Below are 20216 nucleotides of genomic sequence, written 5' to 3' on the forward strand. Positions count from 1 at the left end.
TTATATTAAACCTTACTATACTTCTAATTATTGTTATTTTTATTGTAACATTCAGAGGCAAGATGGAAGGAAACAAAGTGAAGGTACACACAAAAGCATCGAAGCAGTTGTTGCTCGCCTTGAAAAACAAAATGGGATGAGTCTCAGTAATACTTCCAGCCCTGAGGAGGCTTTCATGGAGGCTTCAGAAGGGATGAACAACATGGACGATGCTGTAGTCCCTCGGATTCTGTATGAAGAATTGCTGAGGAGTTACCAACAGCAACAAGAAGAAATGAGACACATTCAACAGGAGCTTGAAAGAACACGGAGGCAGCTTGTGCAGCAAGCAAAGAAGCTAAAGGAATATGGGGCACTCGTGTCAGAAATGAAAGAGCTCAGAGACTTGAACAGGAGACTCCAGGATGTACTGCTTCTAAGACTAGGTAGTGGTAAGTGCCGGACTTAAATGGGACAAGTTTTAATGAATTTTGCAAATGTGATCAATAGTAATGGAAACGTTTTTGAAGAATAGCAGTGGTTGTTAAACTGGACATTGAATGTTAAAAGGGTTTTCTGCTATGGCTGTACAATATACGTCGAATTTGTATGATATGTATGTCTGGGTTTTTCTTTAATGGTAGTAGAGGTCTTTGTGCTAGTTTGGCTGAATCAGAGTTTCGTTTTAAGCAGCTGTATTTTAACAGGTCTTTCAACTTCCAGTATATGCTGAAAAAGACAATAAAGTTTAATCTGCAAAATATACCAATATGTTCCAGTTTTAAAAAGAAAAAAAGAAGAAAGAAAAGGCAGTGCAATGAAAATTTGGGCAAAACCTATTTTACTTCTTTCAGTTAGGGTTTTTTGTTATGTAAGTGACTGTTACCTCCCATTTTCTGCCCCCTGCTTCCCGTCAGTAGCACACTGGAATGTGGAATACACCTGAACTTCTTGGCAGTGGCTTTAAACAGCCATGCTGTTTAAAAAATAATGGCTTGTTAAAGACTAATTAAGAGAAACTTTCTATACTAGCGTCCCGTTATCAGCATGTGTTACAAAATGCAGGTTTGTGTAATTTGGATTTAAATTTTAAATATCTTGAGTAATTGCTAAATTGTTTTGGTTTATAACAATTATTTAATCATTATGTTGGAATAAATGGGAAAAAAGACAAAATAAAAAGCTCATCCTTTTCATTGAAGATGATACCCTCGGAATACCTTCAAATATTTTACTGAATTATATTTATTTGCTAATAGAATGTGAAACTGTTGTGTTGAAGATTCGCTTGGTGACTGAAACTTGGTTAAAATTTACGCATCCAGACTTAGCATGCTGTGTCTTATGTCTGCCTTTGTGTATCTGGAAAATTAATTTTTGCATGTTAGTTGGATATTGGCTCTTCTACTTGAACGAATGCATGCAGTTTGCATGGAGATCCATTCACGTACAAACCTGAACCTGATAGAGCATGTGCCTGTCCTGTAGCATGTGTTAAGGTGTGCTGGCAGATTTGGACTCAGGTTTTCGAGGCTGAAGAGTTAAACTGGGTGTTTGGGTGTGAACGCTCATTGTTGTTATGCTCTGCATAATTAAAATGCCATTACTTATTATAAAAATAATAGTTAACTTTTAAAATAAAACAGGCAAGATTTCCACAATCTGAAAAAACACAATATGGTTGGCAGTAGATTCTACTGAGCTTTCGAAAAATTTTCCTTGGATGGAGAGATGTTTCTTCATCTGCAAATAGTTAGCTGGAATTTATGTGAATGGAACATCAACCAGATGCTTGTAGGCAATGGAGCTAAACAGCATCAAATACCAATTTAGTTGGTAGACTTGACAACAGTTTGAGTGGTGAGACCAGCAGTGGAATGGAGACAGCTTCTGAATTCTGTCTCATTTCTTTCACTCTAAGAAAGGGGGCTGCTTTTTTTCACTTGAGCCACGTTAAGAAAGCTTAGAAGAAAAAGGGAAAAAAAAAAAAAAGAAAAAAAAAAGAAAAAAAGAAAAACTTTTGAAAAAAGGCTGAAAAAGAAACGGAACCTTCACTCCATTGGACCCTCTATTGGACCTGTTATCAGTATGTCCTCTGCTACATAATAGAAAATACATCTTGAATACATTGAAAACAATTTAATTGTATGCCTGGACAAATACTAATTATGAATAACTTCCAGAAATCCTTTATAATAATTAGTTGTAACATTAAAACATTCTGGAGGTGGGTTCTCTCCTGGATCCCTTTGGAACTTTTCATGGATGACAAAGGTAGAATTTGGCCCATTGGGCTGTATTGTGTGTGTGTGTCATGTGTGTTATGTGTGTATTGTGTGTGCTGTGTGTACTTGTATACTAACTGCTGCTAACTGTTGCCTTTCATTGTAGCCTCTCTCACAGAGAAAAAAACAAGTTCTAGAAAGATTAGAAAGAGAGATCTTCAGCAACTTATAAATTAGAGAGTCTGATGATACTATGAAAAAGTGCTGTTTTTAATCAGGAAAAAAAAAATCTTTATGTATGTATTTCTTTACTTTCCAGTCTTGTAAATGGAGTATGTCTGAGTATGTGAAGAATCTCTGAGAACGGTTCAGAAAATAGGTTACATCCTGAATCTATCTTTGGTTGTTGTGGTGATCTCCTAAACTCAGAGTTTCAAATGACATGTCATTTAAGTTAAGCTTTACCTCTAGCAGGCTGAACTTAATGCAAACTAATTGCATTTCTCTTTCACCATAGAGACTTCTGATTTGCTTGCATGGGATGACAGCTGTTTTGTGTTGATGAATTGCAGCTGTGGGAAACACGTCCTTGTTGCCATTTTAAACTTGCAGATCAAATATAGAACACCCTCTTGAGTTAACATTCAGTCAAGTATTCAGTCTCTTAATTTCCTGTCAATATGCTGATTTCAGTGTGAATTAAGAAGTCAGTATATTCTGCTCCAGACATAGGCCTTTGTCTCTGCTACGAAATCCTGAGCTGCTGCTGTGGGAGGAGCAGGATTCTCAGTGTTTCACATGGGGACAGCAGAACCTGAGGGCAGTTGTGGCCAACAGCAGTAGTGAAATCACTACTAATCCATGGATAATAACAGAAAGTTTTCCATCATTTCAATATGGATCACTTCCTGGAAGATACAAGAGTTTGACCAGAGTTCTAGGGCTCAAGGCAGTGTGGGAAGAGGGTGATGATAGTGGAAGCAGTCACAGTATCCTATGCTCATGTTCCCTGAAGTGTGTACATGGCCAGAGCCTCTCTGCACTTGCCTACTGTGATGTCAGGAAGCCTTGTAGCTTGTCTTTGCTCTGTTGCATCTAAAAATACCCTAATTTGCCCTGGTTTTATTAAGAGAGAGTGAGATGACTTTGAAAATCAATGGCTTTTCCCTATTTTCCTTACTTTCAATAGATACAAAAGATGAGAAGTTCAGGAACTTTTTCTAAAACTAAGCATCTACAGATTAAGATATGGATAGTTTGCTGTGATTGTATATGACCAGAGGCAGTGAAGTTGTATCAGGGATGCTGTTTGGGTGTAGATACCTTTCAGACACGCGTGTTGCACTGCTAGGAGTTAATGTTCCTCTAGTGCCTAAAAGTGTATCCACCCCAATTCGCTCACAAAGAGCTTATTTTAACTGTGCTGTTTGTGGCGATGCAGTTTACAGGGTCATGGGACTGACAGCAGGATAGGCAGAAAGACCAAGTATTTGTGCATCTTAGCGTACACTTAAGGAATTACTACTGTCCAGCTTCTCTTTATCTGTTTGGCTTTTCGATGAAAAAAATCCAACATTTCTAGCAAGTTGGAGTGCAGGAAATAGCATATGTAAAGCATGATCATTTCTCAGACTCCTGCTGTTTTCACTGAAATCCTAGTAGACTGTGTTAGCTCAGGAGGTGTTTGAAGAGAAGCCTTCTGCCTCTTCATAGCGCATTTGAAGTTGAGGGCCTCTCGGATAGTAAGGAAACTTTACAATCAGAAAGATTTTTTTGAAGAAAGCATTTGTTTCCTTGTTGTGTCTTGACAAATTCTCTTTATTTTTTCATGATCCATACGTAATAAGTACTATTGTTATTCATCTTTTAGATGGCAGCATTTTTTAATACATATGTATCCCTGTCCATTGCTCTTTTTAGAATAAGATGCAGAGCACAAGAGCTACAGAGATAGAACTTTTTAAAGTATGGTGCATGATAAATTAGGCACACAACACCCACTGGTATGAAGGTAACAATGCAAGTTGCATGTCTAACTCACGTGTGGAGCTGAAAATGCACTCTTCAGTACTTACTGAAAGAAACTGGGCAGACTACCTACTTAGAGACAGATTTCTGTTTGAGAAGAAGAACCAGTGGAGTATGAAAGAAGACATTTTCAAGGCTTTCTGTAGGTGATTTCAGCAGCAAAGCATGAATTCAATTAGAGGTCTTTCTGACCTGTTAGAGCTATGGTTACTGGGGACTTCAGTCAGCTATTTTTCTTGGGGGATTCTGGAAACCAGATCCCAGCTGTGTCAATATATTACTGTAAACGTGCAGTAAAAGACTTCTAAGTAGCGAACACTAGAAGTGTTTAGATGAGATAAATGTTTCCTCCTAGTAAGAAAGTGATTATACTTAGGTATCTTCCTCGAAGCAGTTTTCTTAGTATAAGAATAATACATTTGAAGAAAGCTCAAAATAGCACTTTGTTGAAGAGTGTTTTCTTAAACAGCCAAAAGTTCACTTCTCCATGTTAAGTTCACGTGGCAATTACATCCCTGCATCTGCCAGCATGAAGATCTATGCAAAACCTCCGGATGATTCAATCAATCAAGAATTTTCCCCAATTTGACTCATTTTAACACTTTCAAGTGTTGAAACTTCAGTTTGTTTCAGTCTCACCATGGTATACGCATGATAGTTCAAGTGCTTATGAAAATGACTGTGAAATTGTAATGCAAATGTTATGTTTTTGTGATTTCTCTCTTTGTGCCATGCTTGCATTGCATATGGCTCTTAAGACACTATTGGTGGCACTGCTGTGTAGTTGTGCAAGTCAACTTGTTTTTGGATGAGTTCTTGTTGCTGAGCATTGACTGGCAGTCATCTGAGAGCAGCTAGCTAGCTATGTAGATACAGAATAAGCTATAGGATAAAGGTCAAATACTGGCAGTTGGGGAAATGCTGATACGACCATGTGATAATCTATAAATGAAACTGCACAAAGTGGGAGGAATGACTACGTTGGTTGTTCCAGTGCAGGAATTGTTTAAGGAAAATGACCCGAAAGCTCTTGTTCTGAGCTGACTTGCAGCCATAGATCAGTTCAGACTTTGGCCTGCGTACAAGCACTGAGGGATGCTGGTCCATAATGGTGATATGCTTATTGAATTGTCGTTTATTGAATCTGTGCAATATCTGATACGCTGTAGCTCTTACAAGTAGGTGAGTTTATCCTTGTAGTTCTTGAAGGGGGTGATGGCTGTAGTCGGGGCTCTGCGCTGGCAGCTGTGCTGTTAACAAACCACTCTCTCTGCATGGGACTTCTGTGGCTGCTGGAGCTTCTCAAGAGCTTAAGAGGCATCGAGAAACCCGGACAGGCTTCATAGCCTGTTCCTAGATCTCTGGTTTAACTGTTGCCATGAATGGGATAATAAAATCCAATTCACGCATTCTTTTTATTCTTCTGCCTTTTTAGGAGCACTTGATCAATTTGACCAGGAAAAGAAAAGATGATGACTGACAATATAATTATCCTCCTTTGAAACCTCAAAAAAAAAAATGATTAACATTATTCTATTACTTAATTTGTGCTTAATATTTGTTGATTGGTTTAAAAATAAAAATTGGAGTGGTGGATGGATTTGGATGGATTGGAGAATCAAAATTCTAATTTATGGTTTTATTTTGTTTTTAACTTTAAATAATCTTTCTTTGCATGATACTTCAGCATAAGTAGCCTAAGCCTTTTTCCTTCGTGACATTTTTGTAGATGCTTGGAAATATCTAAAGAGTTTTCAAATTTCTATTAAATATAAGTTATCCATATAACGTTAGGTATAATTATCTCAGTAAATTATGGAGGTTTCTACATAACTATATAGTAATTCTTATTTAGTGAATTACTATTCTGTCTTTTGATTTATAAATTCACTACCACTGCAGCAAAATACCCGTGATGTGCACTGAAACAACCTTATCCACATCTGTAAAAGTTCTTATGTGTTAAGAATAAAATTCAACACTTAAATTTAAATTGAATATTTTAATCTTTATAAGACAGAGTTACTTATCCTGCTCTTGCTTACTGATGTTCACAGGATTTTGGTTTGGGCTCTTTCTAACTTTACTGTGAACTTGACCACTGTGATATTTTACGCTAACCATGGGTGATGAAGTGATTGATGCAATGTTCTCTGGGATAGCAGACAGCTCTCTTTTCTTAACTGTCTAGGACCTGCCATTGAGCTTGAAAAAGTAAAACCAGAAACAATTGAGCCTGAACCTGAGGTACAGAAGACCTTCAGTGAGGAAGCAAATACATCAACGTATTTTCCTGCCCCTGTTCCTGTAATGGACAAGTATATTCTCGAGAATGGAAAGGTATTTTAAATTAAATTAAATGTGGCATGAATAGTTTGTAAATGTCCTTCAGGTGTTTTTTTTCTTGTGGAGTTTTTATAATCCTGGGGATTGTGCATGATACCAGCTTATACAAACTTCCCTTGTTTTTGCAAAGGTGTGCTGTTAATGCTGAGGAAAATGATGGAATTATGCAAATGTGAACAGCACTGAAAATTATGCTCAGTGTTGAAAGCATAGAATGCTGTATAACACAAGGAATAAAATTAATGTGCATGCATGGAGTATTCAGTTGATGACACACGTAAATCCACTGAATATGCAGCAGTCAGTGACGCACATTATAGAGTTACATTAGTCTGTTTAACAACAATACCTTTTTTCTTAGAAGGTCTTTAATGTTTTTAGTGTGCTATACTCATATTGCAGAGAAACCTTCATGCTTTGGTTGGAGTCCAGCAGATAATTATGAACCCTGGAATGAAAGTGGGCTCCCCTGAATATGGTAGGAGCGTTGCCTTTGAGATGAGCTGAGGTAGTTCTGCTTTCCAGATGTTTTTATGAAGTTGGTGAAATGCAGTCTAGCTGCAGTATGCCAGCACCTGACTGATAGTTTTTCAGACTCCAGTATGTTTAATCCATTGTCTGCTTATCCACAGAGGCCTGCTTCTATAGCTGTTGCCATTATGATTAAATTAACGTGATATTTCTTTTACAAAACCATATGTCCTTAAGCATTGCCTGTGCAGATCCATTCTCTTAGGATATGTATGCATTCAGTTCCACAATCTGAGAACCCTTTAGGAGGAAGTGTCCATTTCAGCCTTCACATGGAGTAGAATTTAGTAATGGAATAACATCACATGCTACATTTTCAGATCTGTGTTACAACATTGACTGCAAAAGTGCCTGTCTTTCTTAAAGATGATTCAACATAATTGTCGAGGACAAAACGTATATGAAAAATGGTGTAATTTTGGCAGTTTGACTGTTATTTTGTTCAGGTAGCTTTTCTTGCCTAATACACGTATTTAACATGTGTCATTTGCTTTTTTTTTTTTTGTACGTGCATATTATTGGCAATGAAAACTTACAACATATTAGTGTGACAGTTTAGTTTATTTTTTCTCTCTGTAAGGTTTGCAAGCTAGGGTACGTCCGTTAGTATTTGTATGCAACTTTTTCTGCACCTTTATTCCATCTGCCAGCCTCTTGGCACTTGCAAGTTTTCTGTCTTTACAGATCTCTTACTTTATTTTATTTTTTGTATTTTTGGAGTATTTTTAATTTTTTCTTATTTTTGGGGGTGCTTCAGCCAGGTCAGATGCCAGAAATATAAACTAGTAATTTATTTACTGTTGGATAGCATTTTTTTTCCCCATTTTCCTGATTTGTGTCCTTTTCTTTTTTTTTTCTTTCCAGTATTTCTGTATTGATGTACATTTCTAGAGTAGTGGGAAATACTTTTTTAGCAATCTTACCCCTTTGTGGCATTGTGTTTGATCTTAGCAGGATTCTTTCCATGCAGATAAATCTCTCTCCTCCAGAGGGACAGCAGAGTTACTGAACAAGAGCCTATGGCGTTCATTGGAGAGGGGAAAAAAAAGTCCATCTTCTGAGATACATTTTAAATATATTGCGCTTGTTAGCACAGTTACGATGGTGAGCGTTGCTTTGAATTTGCTGCTCTTCTTGTTGCACTGGGCTTAAAGGTTGATCCTGCTGTTGCTGAAGTCAGGGGCAAAGTTCCCATTGATTTCATCAAGCCAAGGGATGGCCCATGGGGCACCTCTTCCAGCAAGAAGGTAGTGAATTCTGAATTGATACAGTAAGCTTCCCATGACTTTGGGAGTAGTAGGAAACAGTACCAAGCCTGTTCTACGGAGAGGTAAACTGAGACGTGGACAGATTAAATTTCTTGCTGTGACACTGCTAGAAATAGAAAAAGAAAGACATAAGATTTCTGTGGCTGTGGCTGTCTGTCACGTCGTTCCTGTTACCATAGGGGTTTCATATCAGGAATCATTATTTTTTAATAAATGAAGGACGTTCAAAGAAGAAGTGATCTGTCAGAACCATAAATATAAAAAATATTTGCTGTAACTTTATTTTTTATTTTAAATAACTTAAAATTAATGAACAAATAAAAGATTAAACAATTTCTAGCAGGAAGGAATCCAATTTTTGATCAAATAGGGGACACTCTCTAGAACTTAGTTAATATAGCAACCCAGAATCTCACATCGCGACATTCTGTATTTCAGTTATAAGTAGCTGTTGTGTTCATTTTTTACTGGTAACTTTTTGTGATTAAAACAAAAATAGCTGATTTATACCTGTAGAGTGACTTTCCTGTGCACAGGCTGCTCACTCTGAATGAAGGTGTCTCACAAAACATATACAAAGCACAACAAAACTTTGAATTATCTCAAAGAATTACAAAGAATCTCAACAACAGCGAATGAAAGAAGGAAAAGGTGTTCATGTTGTGCTTATTACTAGTTCCATTTCTGTTTATTATGAAATGTAAATAAAATGTGGACTTATGAAAAGCTTCTTAGAATCCTCTTAGTATAGCAATTCCTCCAGTAGAGGCAGCTTGCCTTATGGTTTTATACTTCTTTTTTTTTTTTCTTTTCTTTTTTACCAAGTAGCTGGTAGCCAAACCATTCTATTTTCCTGTTTAAGGTTTTATACAAGTACTTACTCTTGAAAGATGCTGTAATAAAATATTTCTTCAGGCTATAGCCCACAATAATAATTAAGGCAGGCTTCCTTTTAAAGGAAAATGGAAGTTTGCTTGAATTTGCTTGAATATGGGCTGTAAAATTATGGCTATATAAAATTTTACAGTAGCTTTGTCCAATGTTCAGTGAATTTAATGGGACTTATGTGATATTCTTCAGATCCATATGGGTAACAGACACAGTTTATGTAACACCATATGAAAGAAGTAAAAATCTGAAAAACTAAGAAGAAAACAGCTAAGCCCAACAAATTCTCCTAATAAAGGAGAGAGTTATGTTCACAGGATTATTTTTTTTTAATGATGAGGAGGCAGTAAGCTTTATTAAGTTTTTCGTGTTACAGAGAGAGCCTCCACTTAATCAGATTTTATGAAACTTGAATTTTGGATGTAACGGTCTGGTCGATACATATTTTTGGTATTTTCCACTTTTACATTATTTTCTGAAAGCAAGTTCTATCTTGTTTTCCAGTGCAGCGAGTTCTATCAGTGATTGGAATAGCTCGGTCATGCACTGCCCTGTCATGGGTACTGAGCAAGTGCGGGCCCAGCAGGGTGAAGTTAATCAGCATGTGAACAAGGCTTTCTGTGTGCAGAGGCTTTACAGGTGTCTGCACTGTATTCCAGGGATCAGGAGCATAGACAGATGCAGGACAAATATTAACTGTGGTTCTGCTGCACAGGGCCAGCATTTGGATCCAGTTGGATTTACTAGTTGCACTCGTGTCAGATCCCTGCTGATTATGGTAGAGTCATTTTCCTTGCTGTTGCTTGACAGAGCCTGGTTATCAGGGGGCTTATCAGCTCAAATGTGCACAGTGCCAGCCTAAGGACGGTGCTCAAGTTCTTGTCCTGCATTTGTCTTAAGTCTGAAGCACTGAGAACATTTAGGGAGGGATGCTGGGTAACCCTGTGGGAGTCAGCCCAGCATATTCAGCACTGAGCAAGACTACGAAGCACAACTACACTTAAGCAGATTTGTGTTGGAGACTATAGTGGCTTTATGCTGCATTTCTCAGTACCTGCATTATCATCCCTTTTTACTACTCTAATGCAATATCTCTACTCCCTGTATCTGGATAATGGAAAGTTTATGATGTTGCAGCAGTGGGTCATTGCCTTACCACAAAGCAGTATTTACCTGGATAGACTGTTCAGGCTAAGTAGACTTTATTATTATAGAGTTTGATTTCTACAGCACTTATGAAGTTTCTTGGCTTATGCTGAAATTGGAACTCTCAAAATCACTTTTGCTCATCAAGTTACTTTAAACAATCAAGCTCAGTCCAGCCAGCAGGAGCAGGATATGGCTTAGGAGGTATTCCCTTCTCTGATACCTCCCTTCTCTACTGCTCCAGGTCTTTTTCAGCCAAAGGGAAAGGGAAGTTTTCACGTGAAAGAAAATGTTTTATTTTGCTCCTAAATTAGGCTGGTGCTTGGTTTATATGCTGTGCATACCTTTATAATAATACTGGATATATTTCCTGTTTCCTTCTTCTATCTCTATTCCTAACCGTAGTCTTGGGAGGTAGGCTATGGGTGGGCAGAAATCAAATTTAAAAGGTAGGGTGAGAAGAATTGAGGAAAACAAGAGTCCCCACAAAGCTGGAGAAGTTTCAGTATTAGGCAAAATGGATTTTTTTCAACCCTAATTACTGTTATTATAGTACCTAATATTAATGTTCAAACAGCACTTGGAGACTGTTGTGTGCTACGTACCATAGATAAGCTGTTATTATTACTACCTTCTAGGTCCATCTTGGCAGTGGAATTTGGGTAGATGAGGAGAAATGGCACCAGCTGCAAGTAACACAAGGAGATTCAAAGTATACAAAAAATCTAGCGGTTATGATTTGGGGAACAGATGTTCTCAAGAACAGAAGTGTCACAGGAGTTGCAACCAAAAAAAAGAAAGATGCCGTTCCCAAGCCACCTCTCTCACCTCACAAATTAAGCATTGTCAGAGGTAGGTTATTTGAAAACTTTTGCTTCCTGCTTTGAAGTTTAACCATTAATCACTGAGTTGAAAGATGCTTCTTCTCAGCTCATGTAAAATTAACTGATTAAAAACTGTAATTAAAATTGCTATTGCATTGTTAATGCATACGTATCCAGGAAAAATCAGATACATTGCAATAGCTGTGCACAGCGCAGTCCTTCACAGTCGAAGAGTTGTATGTTGACTTCAGTAAGGTTCTAGAAGATCATCATTCTGAACCACTTCCAGGACAGGACTCTAAAGCTTGGAGAATACCACATGATTCTGGAATTTGTTTGTAACGTAACAATCTTTCTAAATGCACTTATTGCTTTTAACAAGCCTGAGAGTAGCTTTACCACATTCTTCCATCCAGAATGTAACCAACTCTGACATGAGGCACAGAAACAGTTATAGCTGTCTGTAAAAATATGCATGCTTTCAGAGCTGAGAAATAATAGTTTTACCCTTTTAAGTGGAGAAAATGTAAATAGTAAAAATTAAATGTTGCACTTGAATTGGAATTTGAACAGGAAGTGTAAATCATTGGCAGGAAAAAATTGCAGTGACACTTTCAGTAACTGCAAGCCAGAGTCTATGCATTTAGTACTTGGAGATAGAGCAGGCCTTCTCCTTTATTTAAAATGAATAGTGAATTTCAGTCCCTTTGTATCATCATGCTTGTGTTTCGCATTCATTTCTGTCTCTCTTGGTATTTCTTCTTTTTAAGTTACAACTGAGGCAGTTCCTTGTGGAATACCTAGCAAAATTGGATTTTTGGTTTTGTGTCCAGACTAAATTGCAGTAGGGCTGAAAGCAATCTCCCTATTAAAGTTTCTTCTGCAATTTGATTCAGCTTCGTTATTGTGTATTTCCTGTTCTTAGCCACTGTGTGCTCTTAACTGTGAACTGTCTTATGAGCGGTTGTAATGTGCCTTGCAAGTACCACTTTTTGGAACTAAGAAATACTATTCCTCTTTGAGTGTGTGCGTGTCTGTGTCTTTGTGTTGTGGGGAAAAGTTGGAAGCTGGTATTCCCGCTGTTGCCTTTCTTATTCCATAAGAAATGACTAAAAGATATTTTGTTTTTTGGGTGTTTTTTTATTTTTTTTTCATTAACTTATCTTGAGAATAAATATAGAAATGCAAGCTGTTCCATACCGATTTTCCACTTCTGACCGGGACTTTTTGGTACAATCCTAACATACAGTGATGACATACTGACTGTGTAAGGAGTCCACTCTGTGGATTGTCTGCTCCTAAAAAAGAATTAGTTGCCCAGTTTACAGATGTGCACTGACAAACCTGCAGTAAAAAGGGATTATTGTTCATTGCAGTGAGCCTTCTAGTTTCCTAGCTGAAGGCTGTTGCTTCTCATTGCTGCTGGCAAGGTTACTTATGTGAGAATTTGCTCTTCTACTTCGGTCAGGGCCAGTCTGTGTTGCTTACACTATTTAAATGATAACTTTCTTCTAACTTGTTTTGATTAGTGATTTTGGAAGTGCACTCTGACAGATAAATGGTGAGAGGCAGATTGAGCTCTTCCTTTTGTGCTCTTCCTTAACTTCATGCTCCCCAGCAATTCAGCTCTTCCCCATCTCCTCAGTTTTCTGTGTTTTTTGTCAAACTTTGGCTTCCTGCCTCCACCATCACTTGAATTCTACTGTTTACTCACTGATTTTCCATGTTTTTCTTTCCAGTGTTTCCTTCACCTTGTCTGTAACTCTTTTTTTGTTGGTCTAGAGACTGCACAATTTTCTCTTCAGCCACTTAAACTGCATGGCCAATACTTTCAGGTGGCAGCAGCCAGTGCATAAACATGTTTTTCCACATTTCCGTGTCCTTTTCATTTGTGTTAATATTCGAGATCTTGCCCCATTAAATTAACAGTGACTCCCAGAAAGCTGGAAATATGAGAAATTGTTATGTAATGGAGAAATAGAGAAGGAAAAAAAAAAGAAGAGTAACAGTTGGACAAGTGCAGGAATGCAGGGAAGGTAGTTGGCCACTGGCTTTGTTCAGGTATCACAAAAAGATATAAAGTTCCTTGTTAGACTTCAGTTTGAGTAGACCTTCGAGTTCAGGTCTACCTGACTCTTTGCTTATGTCAGAAATAAGAAGGTGTGTATACTTCTCTAAAGTCAAAAGGCAAAGAAGCAGCAGAACCCTTGGATCAATTTTTGGAGCCCCTGAGCCACCATCTAAACTACTAAACTACTGTTTCTGCAGCCTCTCAGAAATGGAAGAGAAAGAAGATGAAGAACTGTGACAATCCATAGTCATGGATTGCCTGGGTCATACTGACTTTAAGAACTAAAGCTGATGTATTAGTTCTATCAAGTAATTCTTTTTTGTGGCTGTAGCCGGTGTTGTACTGGAAGTTCACCATACTAGGTGTATCTGCTGCAACCTTTTGGGCCACATTTATGAGGTTGCAGCAATACAAGTTTGTCCTGTAAGCGTGCTGGGTTTCTTTGGGTTCTCAGTGAAATGCCTCTTCCTAGGCGTCATCTTCAAATCATAGTTTCCTTATGATTGGCATTTCAGCTATTGGGTTTCATGCTGGTTAATTCTATTTTATATTCAGTGTATATCTTACAACTTCAAATTCGTATTGTTTTGGATGCTCTCATCATTCTGTGGACACAGAGTAGTATATTTAAAATGGATGTCTGAGTAACAAACAGCATTAGCTCTTAATGAGTCTGGTATCTCAGGCTTCTTTAAAAATTTTCTACTGTGTGGTATGTAACAAAGAAATTATTAAAAGTATGATGCATGAGCACTGCTATAAACCTTGTTAACATGAAATAGCCTTTTATAAAACTTCTGAGAGGTTTCAAAGTGAACTACAAAGCATGCATAGTACTTAATTTTCATAACTTTTTAATGTAATGCATTATAAATGCTATAAACCATGTTAATTAAGTGATAATCTCTATGGCTTTCTGTATATAAAGCAATAAACGGACACTGGAATAGGCAAAGCAGAGCTGAGTTTGTTTAATCAGTCTGGGAAGCTGTTTATTGCTAGTAGCCTACTCAACAAAACACATTGTTCAGGTTATGAAAACAAAAAGAAAAGCTTGCCTGTGTCTAAGGAGTTGGGTGTGTTGTGTCAGTTTCAGTAACTTGTGCTGAGTCCTGGTACTGAACTGCCAACGCCATGAACAGGGTTGTCTCTACTCTCGTTGTCTTCATTGCTTTGCAGTTATTACTGTTGCTTGCTTTCTGTGTAACAGTTGAGAACACGAAATGCATTGTGCAAACCTGTGAGAACATAGCTCTTTCCCTGGCTAATCTACTAATAAAAGCAAAGCATGCCCCAAGGCAGGGCACACCATGAAGGTGCAGATGCTAATGTATGATGTACAGATTTAAAAAAAAAAATAATAATAATTAAAAGATCAATGGATGCCTTATCCTACTGGTTACTGCTTCTCTTTCTAACCATTATAATTTACTGAATGTTTTGAAGATGCGATGATAGAAGTGACAGGAAACTGTAAATAACAGTTGTGAAACCATTCGTGTGGGAGAAGATACAAAATCTACTCTGGAGACATGAAAAAATACCAGAGTTAGGTGGGCAAGACTGACAAGGAAGGTTGGAATTAGCCCTGTTTCTGTATAGAAAGCCTCTTAATGCTGTCATGGTGTAACTAGAAGGTTGTCATGCCAAAGATTCAATCCTGGTGAAAAAAATCTTTAACAGAATACCCAGTGAATCAATGAGAGCTTCTGTTGTTTTGCAACAGATACTCTATGGTGATGTCTCTTGAGCAGTTAGCCCCAAACAGGGCTATATTCTCTTCTAAAAATAGACTAATGACGCTTTCCTTTTTTTTTTTTCTTTTCTCCCCAGAATGTTTGTATGATAGAATAGCACAAGAAACTGTGGATGAAACTGAAATTGCACAGAGACTCTCCAAAGTCAACAAGTACATCTGTGAAAAAATCATGGATATCAATAAGTCATGTAAAAATGAAGAAAGGAGGGAAAGTGCAAAGTTCAATTTGCAATAAATTTTGGATTTTTAATAAAATATTAGTGTTTTACATAAGTGTCGTTTTTTATTATTACTTGTGTGGCATTTTTGCTGATGGGAGAAGCTGCCCTGAGACGTTACTTTCATTCCATAACGGATTCATTTTTTGAGCCGTTCTGTCAGAAAGCCTTACGATAGTGCAGTCTGTTTTTAAGTCATGTCATATCGATTGTAAGTCCATTCACAATGAAGCAGTGAATTTTCAGAGGTTTTCCAACCAGTTGCAGTGGGATACCCACACTTCTGTATATAGGCTGTAATCCTACAAACACAAACCCGTCTTGCACATGTTTTGTTTTATTGGAGTTAGTGCATCTAGGCTGCAGGAAAAATCTGTTCAAAAGGAAGAACTCCATAAAATTCACTTTGCTATAGAAAAGGATCTTATTGTATTTTACAACGTGTTTTTCTGAACTGAAATTTTAATCGCTTGTTTTTATAAATATTTGGTCAAAAACACAGGAAGAATGCTTCTTTCTCACTTCGTATCACGTAGTCAGAGCACTACTGCCAATGTAATTTAAAAAAAAAAAAATCCAAAGTTGTAAAATCATGGTAATTTATTTTTTAAAAATATGTAAATATATACTCATATATATATATGTATATATATATAAAAGCCGTTCTTTTTCAGGAACCAAGGAGCCTTTCAGATTTCTGGTTTTGGTACAAAGCTCTCAAGTATGTCCATGTTATTGTTCTTGATACGACATTTGTATTTTCAGAAGATTTTTTAAATGGCTACACTATGGCAAGATTCTGTATAGTAGAAAATCTAATGCCATTTCCCTGTGAGTCTGTAATTTAACCAAGTTATTTTAGCACAAATTTGAATTAGAAATAAATATACATTTTTAACCCTGAAGTTAGTCTTGCAACGCAAAGATACGAGACGTAATTTGTTGTGTGTCTGAATTATATCTTGCTGTCTGTAACTGGAAGAAAATAGCCTTAATTCTCGTTTCGTGAAGGATGAAACATTTTTTGAGCATAAGATAACTTAGGACCTGTACCGATCAGTCCTGAGGATATGTCATATTTGTGATGTTAGTTAACCATGATTACCTGCCTTTCAGCTTGTCTGTTCTGAGTGTCACCATTTGGTTCTTTTCCACCATGGCAACTTTCCTGATGTAAATTTGAGACATGTCATCTCTTCTCATCCTCCTTTAGCACCAGCAGACCGTGACGTGGAGCCTGTTGCAGTGTCCTGTGTGCACAGATAATGAGTGAGGGGCAATGTCAGGATTCCTTCCAGAGCTGGGATAGAGGGAAGGGATGGGGCATGCGGTGTGCTGGAGGTGAGATGGGGGCAATGCCACTTTGTCTGTTTCTGTAGGCCACGTGTGCTTAAACAATGTCTTAATTTAGGGCATAAGTATTTGGTTTTTGCTTTCCAAGGTACAATTTTGTGATTGATTTAAGCCAATCTAAGTATGTCATGCTGCCAAAAGAGTACTTTCTCTGTCCATAACTCTGCATTCCAACCTCTTCTTCCCTTAAACCAGAACAAGTCTGTCAGATCCCACCAATTTCTGAATCTCTTTTCATAGGGGCTGGTACCTCTAGGATGGAGCTGGGGAGAATTTGTAGCGAGGGCAAGAGAAAAAGTGTCTTTTTACGGTGGTTAATGCTTAGTCTGAAATTGCTTTTAACAGCCTTGCTTGTCTCCTGTTAATCTCAAAGTGTTCTTAGGTAGTGTTTAATGAAGTGCATAAATGTTTATGCTTCCTAATTTGGGATGCTAAATAGCAAATTAGTGTTTATAATGTCAGTGCATGTATCCTTTTATTAATTAAGGAACAGAATAGAAGAAACACTTAAACGTCAAGCTTCCACTTTTCAAGCAGACTTGTGGTTGTACAATTTTTTTTTAAGTGATACTAAGAAAATCCACTAGTTTGGGGGGAAAATGTCCACAATTTCCTCAGTCTTTTATGGCTTTAGTACTAATGTGTTTTCATTGTAGCAACTCTAATGAGGAGATCATGCTACGTTTCTTAGAAGATAAGTCTATTTGAGACAGCACTTTCTGAAACCTAGGAAAAGTAGATTAAAATTTAATTAGAGTAAGGAGTCTAGCTGCCCCTAAAATACAAAGATTCTATCTTTAAAATCAGCATCAATCTTTCTCATCTTTCTTCTTGACAGACTTGTCCCATCAGGTGTTAATGCTGTAGAAGAATTCCCACGTACTCTATTGGGAAAGGTATCTGGGAAGTCTTCATATATTTCTTCTGAAGTTTCTTCCACCCTAGGTCCAGCAGGCAATTTTTAGAAGAGTTGAACAGGAGTGTGTTAGGGTAACACAGAAAGGTTCACTTTCCCACATCAAGAAGTGTTGTGGAGGCTAATTGCTTCGGACTGGGCAACTGGCATTTAGCGTGAGCACTGCTTGAAGTTAAAGTAAAGGAACAGGATGTGCTAAAGATAATATGCTGATTTGTTGTGTTTTAAATCACGTTTGTGTTTCTGGAAATTAGCTTTTGCTAATCATGAGCCAGTTTTTCATTCACTGTAGTTATAAAGCAGTTTGTGGAGAGCTCTGTAATGGTTAGCAGGTGTGTATGAATAACATCTTTGTACTTCAGTTTGGCCCTCTTTTCCCTCCACATGAACCCATACAAAAACCATAGAAGCCTTTATCAGTGTCTCTGTTTCAAGTAAGGAAGTAGGGTTTGGTTGTCATTTGTTCCACAATTACCCAAGAAAAAAATAGATGTTTTAAGAGGGTGTGCTTTTCTGAATTGGAATATCGATTGATAAATTAGCTGTGAATTTAATGTCGCTATTTTATTGTGCCTTTCTGACAAATGTTGTTCTTATTGGTACATTAATTCTTTGGGAATTGTGTCTGCTTGTACACCGTTTTGCTTTGCTCATAGGGCATCTGCTGGGAATCTACTAGGAAACATTATGCCACAGCAGTGCCTACTAACTTTTTATTTCATGTGAAACGGCTGAATTGTGGCATAACATGAAAGAGGATTTCTCTTGCCCTGTAATACTCCTGGTTCATCATTCTTAGGTTTGTGCTGTGTTATTGCTTCATGCTGTAAACCTGAATTTGTAAGCATCAGGAAAACACGGACTTAAGAGTAAGTGACTTCTGTCCTGATCAGTGCACGCTGCTTCCTTCTTTTTTCATCAAAATAGAAAGAAGATATTACTGTTCTATGAATGATCTGAGTCCTTTATTGCCACACAGTGTTGCTGCAATTTGTAATATGTATATTCATGACCTGATCCATATTAAAAAGCCTCTGGCACTCCTGCAAGGAAGCTGGACTAGAGTTAACAAAAATGGCTTGATTTTCCATTAATGATTTTATAAGGGAAATGAGCTACTATATTAAAGGGAAGAATCCTAACAGAGATTTTAATACCTTGGTCAAGATGCCTATCCACTCAATAAAAAAGAAAGCTAGTATTTGTTAAAGAGAGAAGTCATCCTGTTTGGCTGTGCAAACAGTCTGCATTTAGTGATGCTTCGTAGAGGTAGAAGCAAGTGCGGATTGTTTGGATTTTTATTTCTTAAACACATCCAGACTAACATTCTTATTTATTTAGTCCTGTCGAATTTCAGCTATCAGCAGGAGGAATTTGAGATTGCACGTGGGTAGCTGTTGAGCATGGCTGTCAGATCAGGCACGATCTCCCTGCGGGAGGTGACTTCTGCGTGCCGTACCTTTGATGTCGTATCTGATAGATCGCTGCGCTGCGGCTTTGTTGTCTTAAGTGTAGATTATTGTTCTCTTGGAAGTTTTAAGTAGCAATAAATTGAACTTTATTTGGTTTTAGTGAAATTGCAGAGATAATTCAGCTTCACGCTTCCTGAATTTGTAGACTTTAAAAAACTAAAGCTGAGTGCAGTTCATTGTTAAAATAATACTATCTTGATGCAAAACCTCAAAGGAATGAGAGCGTTTGGAATTAGGACAGCTTATTAGCTGTAGCCTGGCTGTGTGCTAACCTCATTTGTGTTGCTTGAGAGCCCCAAACTTGGCTGGTTTCTGGAAGAGAAGGCAAGGTTGTGTCATACGGACACAGGAGTGATGCTGGGGATTATATTCCAGTGTTCCATCATTTGGTATGAGAACTTTCAGGAAGACATAAAGATGAAATTTCTGCTTCCTCAAAAAGAGGTGGTAGTTTTCTTGAAAATATTTGTCGTTAAGTGCATGCCTTTAGTCCTGGATTGATGAAGTCATAACATCAATTGCTTTGACTTTATTGGTGTCATTTTTTTCATCGTAACAGTGTGGGATGGTGAAGTGATTCATAGAACACTGGGGCAATAAAAATGCTATGAAGTACAATTATTGCATGTTTCATGCTCAGTAGCTAATTTTTAATTTCACCATCTTGGACACTTTTTCATCCCCTCAGGCTTCCTAAATAGGAAATGAGAATCATTTGGACTTGGAAAACAGGAACAGTAATTCAAAAAGGAATTAATTTACTTGACTGTTCATTTGCTTTACTTTTGCAATTATTTCCGCTGTTGCGTTTGAACAATAACTTTCTCTCTCTGCATCAGATACCACTTGTTCAGTCCTGTAGGGAAATAACAGTTCCGCAGTTGTGACATCAGTTGTTGATCCAAAAGTTGAAAATACCTCACTTATGACATTAGAAGTTCCATTAATGGCAGGGCCAATGTAGAGGTAAAAGCAACTCTGGGAGGAGAGGAAGAAGCTGAGCCTTAAAGGATTTTTTTTTTCTCTGCTGCCTGATAAGTAGACATCTTCTTTCTGTGAAAGGAATTGTTTCCTCCCCATTTTGCAGCACAGCAACTTGAGTTGATAATAAAACTTAAAAGGAACTAAACTCCTTGTTAGTATTTACACCTATTTTTAATGAATCGGGCTTACCTACTTCAATATGAATTTT

At 37.5% G+C, this 20216-nt stretch overlaps 1 protein-coding gene across 6 annotated transcripts in view; it reads left to right on the forward strand.

Annotated features, from left to right (window-relative positions):
• BEND5 (BEN domain containing 5) overlaps nucleotides 1–20216 on the forward strand; it is an 851759-nt gene that overhangs the window by 518661 nt on the left and 312882 nt on the right. For 2 of the 6 annotated variants that reach the window (XM_048944763.1, XM_048944762.1), the window contains exons 4-7: nucleotides 56–431; nucleotides 6424–6572; nucleotides 11050–11263; nucleotides 15140–16215. The exons of 2 other annotated variants lie outside the window; for them this stretch is intronic. In XM_048944763.1, the coding sequence (XP_048800720.1) occupies nucleotides 56–431; nucleotides 6424–6572; nucleotides 11050–11263; nucleotides 15140–15300 (900 nt within the window). In that variant the 3' untranslated portion in view covers nucleotides 15301–16215. Of the gene's footprint in view, nucleotides 1–55; nucleotides 432–6423; nucleotides 6573–11049; nucleotides 11264–15139; nucleotides 16216–20216 lie in introns of those variants that run through there. 2 more of the 6 variants (XM_048944761.1, XM_048944760.1) reach the window with 2 other exon arrangements.

Source organism: Lagopus muta, chromosome 5 (genome assembly GCF_023343835.1).
Source record: "Lagopus muta isolate bLagMut1 chromosome 5, bLagMut1 primary, whole genome shotgun sequence".
NCBI classification, from domain to species: domain Eukaryota; kingdom Metazoa; phylum Chordata; class Aves; order Galliformes; family Phasianidae; genus Lagopus; species Lagopus muta.